We start from the raw sequence: 10,935 nt of genomic DNA on the forward strand, positions 1-10,935 counted from the left end.
GTGTAGAAGGGGGGAGACAGAGAACGAAACAAAACGTATTAACAAAATACTTCTTCTCCCTCCCACCTTAGACCGTGAGCCCCCTGTGAGACCGGGACTGCGTCCAACCTGGTGATCGTGTTTGTGTCCCAGCGCTTAATACAGTGATTGGCGCATAGTGAGTGCTTAATAAATACCACAATTACTCTTAATAGCATTTCTTTCTACCATTGGGTGGGCACCGAGGTACCAGCAGAGAGAAAAATGCAGTCGAGAGCCAAAGCCAAGCCAGGCAGACATGGCATAGTGGATAGAGCCTGGGCCTGAGAATCAGAAAATCATGGGTTCTAATCCCGGCTCCACCACTTGACTGCTGTGTGACGTTAGGCAAATAATAATAATAATAATAATAATAATAATGGGATTTATTAAGCGCTTACTATGTGCAAAGCACTGTTCTAAGGCAAATCACTTCACTTCTCTGGGCCTCATCTGTAAAATGGGGTTGACACTGTGAGCCCCACAGGGGACAGGGATTGTGTCCAACACGATTTACTTGTATCCACCTCAGGGCTTAATACAGTGCCTGGCGCATATTCATTCAATCGTATTTATTGAGCACTTACGGTGCGCAGAGCACTGTACTAGGCGCTTGGAAAGTACAAGTCGGCAATATATAGAGACGGTCCCTACCCAACAATGGGCTCACGGTCTAGAAGGGAGAGAAGTAAGTGCTTAACAAATACTATAGTTATTATTATTATTATCCACCTCCCTCCGTCCGCCTCCCTTCGTCCACGTGGTGTCAACTGGAGAGTCTGCTTCCCTTCCCCAAAAAGCCACCACCACCAAGTTCCTCTTTCCAGTTCCCAATAAGATGAAAACTGATCCGGGCTGCTCCTCTCACAAAGGTTCATCAAATACAGCCCACCCAATAAAGGGTCGGTCGGTTTGGGCCAGCGGGTTTAGTTTCCAACAAATCGGTCCCTTCGCCGCGGCCTAAAAAGAAGAAACCGGCGGCCCGGGGCCGGTGACCGCGGGGATCTCGACGTCATCGTAGCCCTCCTCGGGTTCGATGTAGAGGTCGGCATCCGGTTCGTCGTAGCTGGAAGATCTCTTCTCGGGCCTTCGGTCCCTGTTCACGGAGGAGTACGCGTCTCCTGGTTGGGTCGGACCATCTTGGGAAACTGTAAATCGAATAAAAACATCCTCAGAAGCCCGCTTCTATCGGGTATCCAAATACCCCTTTTCTGACCCAAGGACTGCAGGTGTTATAAGTTCATTCATTCAGTCGTATTTATTGAGCGCTTACTGTGTGCAGAGCACAATAAACAGACACATTCCCTGCCCACAACGAGCTTACAGTCCGGGGGGGAGACATGGCCTCACAGAGAAGCAGCCTGGCCTAATAATAATAATGATAATAATAATTGTGGTATTTGTTAAGTGCTTACTATGTGCCAGGCACTGTACTAAGCGCCGGGGGAGATACAAGCTAATCAGATTGGACACAGTCCATGACCCACATGAGGCTCACAGTCCTAAGTCCCATTTTATGGATAAGGGAACTGAGACCCAGAGAAGTGAAGTGACTTGCCCTAGGCCACACAGCAGACAAATAGGGAAGCCGGCACTTTCGTCCAGTTCCTTCTGACTCCCAGCCCCGTGCTCTATCCACTAGTCCACCCTGAGTTCCCATCCCGGCTCCGCCACTTGCCTGCTGTGGACGTGGGGCAAGTCTTTTCACTTCTCCGGGCCTCAGTGTCCTCATCTCTAAAATGGGGATTCAATCCCTCTTCTCCCTCCTACTTAGGACGGCGAGCCCCACTTGGGACGGGGACTGCGTTGGTTAACTTGTATCTACCCCAGCGCTTAGGAAAGTGCTTGGCACAAAGTCGGTGCTTAACAAATACCCTAATTATTATCACTATTATTGTTGGCACCATAAAGACCTGGTGGGATGGGGCCAAGACACCCTATTTTCCAGATGAAAACACAAGCTGGACGTCAGACATCCTGACTCGCCCTTTCAGGCTCTCCCGGATCACTACCCCGATCTGGCGAAAGAAAAAGAGATTTTTTGACGCTGAGCCCCTTCACGTGAATCTGTGGAGAAAGGCAGCCAAGCAGAGAGGCAGAATTTCGTTATGAGGGAGGACAGATGCTGTCGCTCTGGACACCCTCACCGGGCAGGGTCCCATCTGAAAGACCCCGACCACCTTTCCCCAGGAACACTGGCCCTTGCAAGACGGCAGAAACGCCCGGGACGCGGGACCCAAGGCCTCAAACTAAAGGTTCGAAGGCCCAAGTTTTCAATTTTCGTTTGGAAGTTTTGAAGGCCCGAGCGGGTTTTGAATCTGTTCCGCATCCCGGCTGAACAAGCTTCTTCTCCTCTTCTTCGCTGCCCTCTCCCCCCAACCCCGTCGCCTCCGGCTCAACCGGTTGCCCATCAAACACACAAAACCGACACTTCATCAAGTGCTCACCGCCGGGGAACGTGTCGTCCAAAGGGAGGTTTCGGGGCGGCAGCGGGGGGACATACTCTGGAGTTTCATTGCGGAAATTCCTAAGAAAGAAACGTCATCAGGGTTGGCTCGCGTGGGCCTTGATTACAGTCGAGGCAGGTTAGGAGAAATTGTGGGAAAAAAAACGGCACGGTTCGGGCTTGGCCCGTTGGCCGCCGGAGCGGAAAGACATCCAATCCCGCTTTTTCATTCATTCGTTCGTTCATTTAGTCGTATTTACTGAGCGTATTTACCGTGCTAAGTGCTCGGGAGCGTAGTTTACAGCAATAAACAGACACGTTCCCTGCCCACAACGAGCTCACAGTCTAGAGGGGGAGATAGACATTAATATAAATAATAATAATGATGGCATTTATTAAGCGCTTACTATGTGCGAAGCACTTTGCAAATATAAATCAATAAATTAAAGATATTGCAGTTTCACCGACTGGAAAATCACAAGCCAGTGGCGGGGCTGAGTTCGGCAACTTTTCTGCCATGGATTTGGGCCCTCTAACCTGGGGTTTGATAACCTCGATCTGACAACAAGTCGATAGCGTTGAATGGTGTTTCCCCTGTCCCTTGTTTATTTTAATGTCGGTCTCCCCCAGAAACTGTAAGATCGTTATAGGCAGGGATCCCATGTACATGTCTGCAATTTATTTATATAAATGTCTGTCTCCCCTTCTAGATTGTAAACTTGTGGTGGGCAAGGATCACAACTACGCTACACTATACAGAGTGCACTGTTGGAGTGAATTCTCCCAAGCGCTCAGTATAGTGCTCTGCACTCAATAGGCGCTCGTAAATACCCCTGATTGTATCTACCCCAGTGCTTAGTACAAGGCTTGGCAGATAGTAAGCGCTTAAAAAGTACCACATATGCTGAGAAGCATATACTGTTATATATATTGAGAAGCAGCGTGGCTCAATGGAAAGAGCACGGGCTTTAGAGTCAGAGGTCATGGGTTCAAGTCCCGGCTCCGCCGATTGTCAGCTTTGTGACTTTGGGCATCACTTCACTTCTCTGGGCCTCAGTTACCTCATCTGTAAAATGGGGATTAAGACTGCGAGCCCCACATGAGACAAGCTGATAACCTTGTAACCTCCCCAGCGCTTAGAACAGTGCTTTGCACATAGTAAGCACTTAATTAATGCCACTATTATTATTATCATATACATGGTACAGGAAGTTGACAAAACACTTGTTGAGGTCGCGCAAAGTGCCTAAGTGGCAGGTTGTATTGTACTCTCCAAGCACTTAGTACAGTGCTCCGCACCTAGTAAGAGCTCAATAAATTTCATTGATTAATTGTTTGACTGATTGATTCCCCCGTCCATAAAAGGTAGTAAGATACCATGCATATGATTAAGGGGTTTCAGTCAAACGTTTGCTCCTTGCAGACAGTATTTTGTCTGAGCTATACCGTGGTATTGTTAGGACAATATCATTAAAACCATCAACCACAGGGGCCAAATAGAAATACCATCAAGTTTTATCAAAAGTCACCTCCCCTGGCATGTCTTGCCGAAAGGTACTTGAGGGTAGGCATAGAGGGAATCTGAACTCTTTGGATCTAAAAAGCGTAAATATTGTACTGCCCCAGAGTCAAATTAAGGACTCTTCCCTCTTTTTTTTTTCTGATGCTGTTTGTTAAGCACTTAGTGTGTACAGGCACTGGGGTAGATACAAGTAAATCAGGTTGGACACAGTCCCTGTCCCACGTGGGGCTCACAGATTTAGTCCCCATTTTGCTGATGAGGTAACTGAGGCACCAAGAAGTTAAGTGAATTACCCAAGGTCACCCAGCAGACTAGTGGTAGAGCCAAATTAGAACCCAGGTCCTTCTGACTCCCTGAGATCTATCTATCAGGCCACACTGCTTCTCTCTCACTAGGTGCATCCAATTTTGGCAGGAAAAGCATCCCCATATGAAAAAATCTTAAGGAATTTCCTCATCGCAAATCCAATCTGGGATCAATATCAGGGCCGGGTCATTTTGAGAAGCAGACAGAGCCCAGGCCTGGGATGCAGAGGACCTGGGTTCTAATCCCTGCTCCACCCGTTGTCTGCCGTGTGACCTTGGGCAAATCACTTCACTTTTCTGTGCCTCAGTTTCCTCTTCTGTAAAATGGGGATTGAGACTGTGAGCCCCATGTGGGACAGCCACCTGGCCTGGCCTGGCCACCTACTTTTTAAAAAAATTGACACTATTAGGCGTGATTGCCCTAAAACCTCCCCTGCTCCCCCTCAGCCCCTCCCCTCTCCTGTTCCCTCTTCAACTCTCCCATTTTTCCCAGCAGCATCTCTAGAGATCTCCTCCCTTTTCTCAAAATCCCCCCCTCCACCTGCACATCTGACCCCATTCCTTTTCACCGTATCAAAACACCTGCCCCCTCCCTCACAGCCATCTTCAACTGTTCAACGGCTTCTTCCCCACTGCTTTTAAACACACCCATGTCTCCCTTTTCCAAAAACAAAAAGCCCTCTCTTGACTCCATGGCTCCCTCCAGCTCTCACCCCATCTCCCTCCTACCATTCCTCTCCAAACTCCTTGAGCACTCGAGTGGTCTACACCCGCTGTCTCAAGTTCCTCTCCTCCAACTCTCTCTTTGACCCCCTCCGATCTGGCTTCCGTCCCCTTCCCTCCACAGAAACCGCCCTCTCAAAGGTCACCGATGATCTCCTTCTTACCAAATCCAACTCTATCCTAATCCTTCTCGACCTCTCAGCTGCCTTCGACCCTGTTGATCACCCCCTCTCCTGGAAACGTTATCCAACCTTGGCTTCTCTTGGTTCTCTTCTTATCTCTCTGGCACTCATTCTCAGTCTCCTTTGCGGATTCATTCATTCATTCAATCGTATTTATTGAGCACTTACTGTGTGCAGAGCACTGGACTAAGCGCTTGGGAAGTACAAGTCAACAACAGATAGAGACGGCCCCTACCCAACAACGGGCTCACAGTCTAGAAGGGGGGACAGACAACAAAACAAAGCATGTAGACAGGTGTCAAAATCGTGCGAACAAATAGAAATAAAGCTATATTAAAGCCTCTGCCTCCCACCCCCTAGCCGTGGGGGCCCCCTCAAGCTTCAGTTCTGGGTCCCCTTCTATTCTCCATCTACACCCCATCCCTTGGAGAACTCATTCGTTCTTATGGCTTCAACTACCACCTCTATGCGGATGACACCCAAAGCCACATCTCCATCCCTGATCTCTCTCCCTCTCTGCAGTCTCTCAATTCCTCCTGCCTTCAGGACATCTCTACTTGGATGTCCTCCCGTCACTTCAAGCTTAACATGTCCAAAACAGAACTCCTTATCTTCCCTGTCCTCCCCGTGACTTTCCCACTGTTGGGTAGGGACTGTCTCTATATGTTGCCAATTTGTACTTCCCAAGCGCTTAGTACAGTGCTCTGCACATAGTAAGTGCTCAATAAATACGATTGATGATGATGATGATGATGATGAAGTCGGCACCACCATCTTTCCTGTCTCACAAGCCCACAAACCCATAGAGAAGCAGCATGGCTCTGTGAAAAGACATGGGCTTTGGAGTCAGAGGTCATGGGTTCGAATCCTGGCTCCACCACAAGTTTGCTGTGTGACCTTGGGCAAGTCACTTAACTTCTCTGAGCCTCAGTTACCTCATCTGTAAAAATGGGGATTAAGACTGTGAGCCCCACGTGGGACAACTTGATCACACTGTATCCCCTCCAGCGCTTAGAACAGTGCTTTGCACATAGTAAGTGCTTAACAAATGTCATTATTATTATTAATATTATTATTATTACTATTATTATTATTATTATTATTATTATCTTGGAGTTATCCTTTCATTGATTCATTCATTCATTCAATTGTATTTATTGAGCGCTTACTGTGTGCAGAGCACTGTACTAAGCGCTTGGGAAGTACAAGTTGGCAACATATAGAGACGGTCCCTACCCAACAACGGGCTCACAGTCTAGAAATCCTTGATTCCTCTCTCTCATTCAACCCACATATTCAATCCATCGCTAAATCCTGTCGGTTCCACCCTCACAACACGGCTAAAATCTGCCCTTTCCTCTCCATCCAAACTGCTTCCCTGTTAATACAATCACTTATCTTACCCCACCTCGATTATTGTACCAGCCTCCTCTCTGACCTCCCAATGTCCCGTCTCTCCCCACTCCAGTCCATACTTCACTCTGCTGCCCGGATCATTTTTCTGCAGAAACGTTCAGGACGTGTTTCCCCACTCTTCAAGAAACTCCATCCACCTCCACATCACACGGAAACTCCTCACCATTAGGTTTAAAGCAGTCAGTCACCCGTCCCCCAATCCCTAGACTGTGAGCCCACTGTTGGGTAGGGACTGTCTCTATATGTTGCCAATTTGTACTTCCCAAGTGCTTAGTACAGTGCTCTACACATGGTAAGCGCTCAATAAATATGATTGATTGATTGATTGATTGATTGATTGATCCAGCCCTCACACTTATCTCCTGTAACATTAACCTTCTCACTATTCCTTGATCTCATCTATCACACCGCTGACCCCTCGCCCACTTCCTGCCTCTGGCTTGGAACTCCATCCCTCCTCAAATCCGAGAGTCAACTACTCTCCTCTGCTTGAAAGCCTTAATGAAAGCCCATCTCCTCCAAGAAGCCTTCCCAGACTAAGCCCCCCTTTCCTCTTCTCCCACTCCCTTCCGCGTCACTCTGACTTGCTCTCTTGGTTCATCCCCCCTCCCAGCCCCACAGCCCTTATGTCCATATCTGTAATTTATTTATTTTATAAATGCCTGTTTCCCCGTCTAGACTGTAAGCTGGTTGTGAGCAGGGAATGTGTTTATTGTTCTATTGTACTCTCCCAAGTGATTAGTACGGTGCTCTGCATCCAGTAAGCGCTTAGTAAATACAATTGAATCAATCAATCAACCGTATTTATTGAGAGCTTACTGTGATTGAATGGCAAGAACTGTGCCCAACCCAATGATCTTGTATCCACCCCAGCACTTAGTACAGCGCCTGTTACATAGTAAGTGCTTAACCTTGCCCATCTACTTGTTTTGTTTTGTTGTCTTTCTCCCACTTCTAGACTGTGAGCCTGTTGTTGGGTAGGGATTGTCTCTGTTTCCAAATTGTACTTTCCAAGCGCTTAGTCCAGCGCTCTGCACACAGTAAGCACTCAATAAATACGATTGAATGAATGAATGAATGAATGAAATACCACAATTAGATCATTTCCACCGCCCCCCCCACCCCCCCACCCCCCCCCCCCCGCCCAAATTAAATTTACTTTTAAACTTACTCATACATCCTTTCTTCTTTTTTCGGTTTCTGTTTCAGAGACTTGGGAATGGGCCAACTCTCTCCTACGGAAAAGAGCTCAATTGGAAGAAGAAGTAGCCAAGGCTGTAAGTCATATAGCATCTAGGAAATCCCTGGCGGTCTAATCAGCGAGGCCTGGTGGAGGGAACCTGCTGCGTGACCTCGGGCAAGTCACGTCTCTTCCCCGGGCCTCAGTTCCCTCATCTGTAAAATGGGGATTAAATGATTGTCGCCTCTCCTATACTGTGAGCCCCACGTGGGGCAGGGGGATGTATCCGGCCCAAACATCTCCTAGCTACCCCAGAGCTTACTACAGGGCTAGGCATATAGTAAGCACTCGGCAAATACCGCAGTCATTATTATGTTCTGGATGATCCCAAAAGACTCCCACCCACCAAAAGATGGAAACCTCAGAGTAGCAAAATGCCAAGATTTAAATGGAGGGGGTGGGAAGGTGAGGGAATGGGAAGGGGGTGCCGGCCTGGGGGCTGGGGCTTTGAGGAAGGGTCAGATCCAGAGCCCCATGCAGACTGTGAGCCCACTGTTGGGTAGGGACCACCTCTATATGTTGCCAACTTGGACTTCCCAAGCGCTTAGTACAGTGCTCTGCACCCAGTAAGCGCTCAATAAATACGATTGAATGAATGAAGGAATGAATCCAGAGAGGACCTTGGGGAGCCCAGCAGCTGGATGAAGCCCTGGGCATGCCCAGGACTAAGGAGTTTGGGTGCCCCCCTAATTCCATGCCCACCGTCCTGCCCAAAGGAAAGTATTTGAAGGCTTTAATTCCTCCCCAAAATGGTTGCCCCCCAGCCCCACCTAGAATAGTATCCACCCCCCACCCCCCGCAAGTAGCCTGGTGAACCCCTTAAATTTATAATAATTTTAATTTCCCAGAGCACGTCTACAGCAGCGCCCACATCACTTCTTAATAATGAGCCGGGATTAGAACCCAGGTCCTCGGACTCCCGTGCCCGGGCTTTTTCCACTAGGCCATGCTGTTTCCCATCCTCCCACCATCCCTGTGAGGAAGGGAAAGGCAGGATATATTAGCTCCATTTTTGCTTTCGAGGAAACCGAATCATATGGGTAGGGACTGTCTCTATATGTTGCCAACTTGTACTTCCCAAGTGCTTAGTACAGTGCTCTGCACACAGTAAGCGCTCAATAAATATGATTGATTGATTGATGGCACATATTAAGCACTTACTATGTGCAAATCACTGTTCTAAGCGCTGGAGAGGTTACAAGGTGATCAGGTTGTCCCCCGTGGAGCTCACAGTCCTAATCCCCATTTTACAGATGAGGGAACTGAGGCACAGAGAAGTTAAGTGACTTGCTCAAAGTCACCCAGCTGACAGTTGGAGGGGCCGGGATTTGAACCCATGACCTCTGACTCCAAAGCCCGGGCTCTTTCCACTGAGCCACGCTGCTTCTCTAGAGAAGCAGCTTATGAGAAGCAGCGTGGCCTAGTGGAATGATTACGGTCTTGGGAGTCAAAGGACCTGAGTTCAAATCCCAGCCCTGCCAAGTGCTTGCTGTGTGAACCTTAGGCAAGTCATTTCACTTCTCTGTGCCTCAGATCCCTCCACTGTAAAATGGGGTTATATACCTCTTCTCCCACCTATTTAGACCATGAGCCAACTTATATGTTGCCAACTTGTACTTCCCAAGAGCTTAGTACAGTGCTCTGCACACAGTAAGCGCTCAATAAATATGATTGAATGAATGAATGAATGAATGAATGAGCCCCACCGGGGACAGGGACTGTGTCCGATCCGACTAACTTGTACCCACCTCAGCGCTGAGAACAGTGTCTGACACATAGTAAGCGCTTAACAAATACCATCAAAAAAAACTCAGAGAGGTTGGGCCACTTGTCCACAGTCACCCAGCGGCCCAGGGGTAGGGCCAGGACTAATAATAATAATGTTGGTATTTGTTAAGCGCTTACTATGTGCCAAGCACTGTTCTAAGCGCTGGGGTAGATACAAGGTAATCAGGTTGTCCCACTTGGGGCTCACAGTCTTAATCCCTATTTTCCAGATGAGGTAACTGAGGTGCAGAGAAGTTAAGTGATTGGCCCAAAGTCACACAACAGGCAAGTGGCAGAGCTGGGATTCGAACCCATGACCTCTGACTCCCAAAGCCCTATATATATGCATACCTGTATATATGTATATATGTTTGTGCATATTTATTACCCTATTTATTTATTTATTTATTTACTTGTACATATCTATTCTATTTATTTTATTTTGTTAGTATGTTTGGTTTTGTTCTCTGTCTCCCCCTTCTAGACTGTGAGCCCACTGTTGGGTAGGGACCGTCTCTATATGTTGCCAACTTGGACTTCCCAAGTGCTTAGTACAGTGCTGTGCACACAGTAAGCGCTCAATAAATATGATTGATTGATTGATTAATCCCCCTTTTACAGATGAGGGAACTGAGGCCCAGAGAAGTTAAGTGATTTGTCCAAAGTCACACAGCAGGCAAGTGGCAGAGCCGGGATTCGAACCCATGACCTCTGACTCCCGAGCCCGGGCTCTTTCCACTGAGCCGCGCTGGTCCTCTAGGACTAGGACAGGGTCTCCCGACGCCCTTACCACCCCGTGCAAATCGTTCCTTACCTCGTGCGAGCTGCTTCTTACAGATACAGTACATCAGCAGGCCGATGGTCAGTGAGACAACAACAATAGCCACGGCCATGAGCAGCCAAAAATTCTCCCGCCACCAAGACATCACGGCGAAGCCCTGCAAGGGACAGGAAACAGGCAGAATGGGTTGGCATCACAGAAACCCGGGTATCGTTCACTCATTCAATCAATCGTATTTATTGAGCACTTACTGCGTGCAGAGCACTGGACTAAGCGCTTGGGAAGTCCAAGTTGGCAACATCTAGAGACGGTCCCTACCCAACAGTGGGCTCACAGTCTAGAAGGGGGAGACAGAGAACAAAACAAAGCATATTAACAAAATAAAATAAATAGAATAGATATGTACAAATAAAATAGAGTAATAAATACATACAAACATATATACATATATACAGGTGCTGTGGGGAGGGGAAGGAGGTAAGGCGGGGGGGATGGAGAGGGGGAGGACGGGGAGAGGAAGGAGGGGGCTCAGTCT

The 10,935-nt window shown here is 48.0% G+C and overlaps 1 protein-coding gene across 1 annotated transcript; it reads right to left on the minus strand.

Moving 5' to 3' along the window:
* Window positions 1-809: 809 nt before the first annotated feature.
* On the minus strand, window positions 810-10,545 carry LOC119939665 (SLP adaptor and CSK interacting membrane protein). The gene is made up of 4 exons (XM_038759821.1): window positions 10,434-10,545; window positions 7,784-7,847; window positions 2,466-2,545; window positions 810-1,166 (listed from the first exon to the last, which is right to left on the minus strand). Exons 1-4 carry the CDS (start codon window positions 10,543-10,545, stop codon window positions 979-981), a joined length of 444 nt encoding a protein of 147 aa, XP_038615749.1. The 3' UTR covers window positions 810-978.
* Window positions 10,546-10,935: the final 390 nt, after the last annotated feature.

This window comes from Tachyglossus aculeatus, chromosome 17 (genome assembly GCF_015852505.1).
Source record: "Tachyglossus aculeatus isolate mTacAcu1 chromosome 17, mTacAcu1.pri, whole genome shotgun sequence".
Taxonomy (NCBI): Eukaryota; Metazoa; Chordata; class Mammalia; order Monotremata; family Tachyglossidae; genus Tachyglossus; species Tachyglossus aculeatus.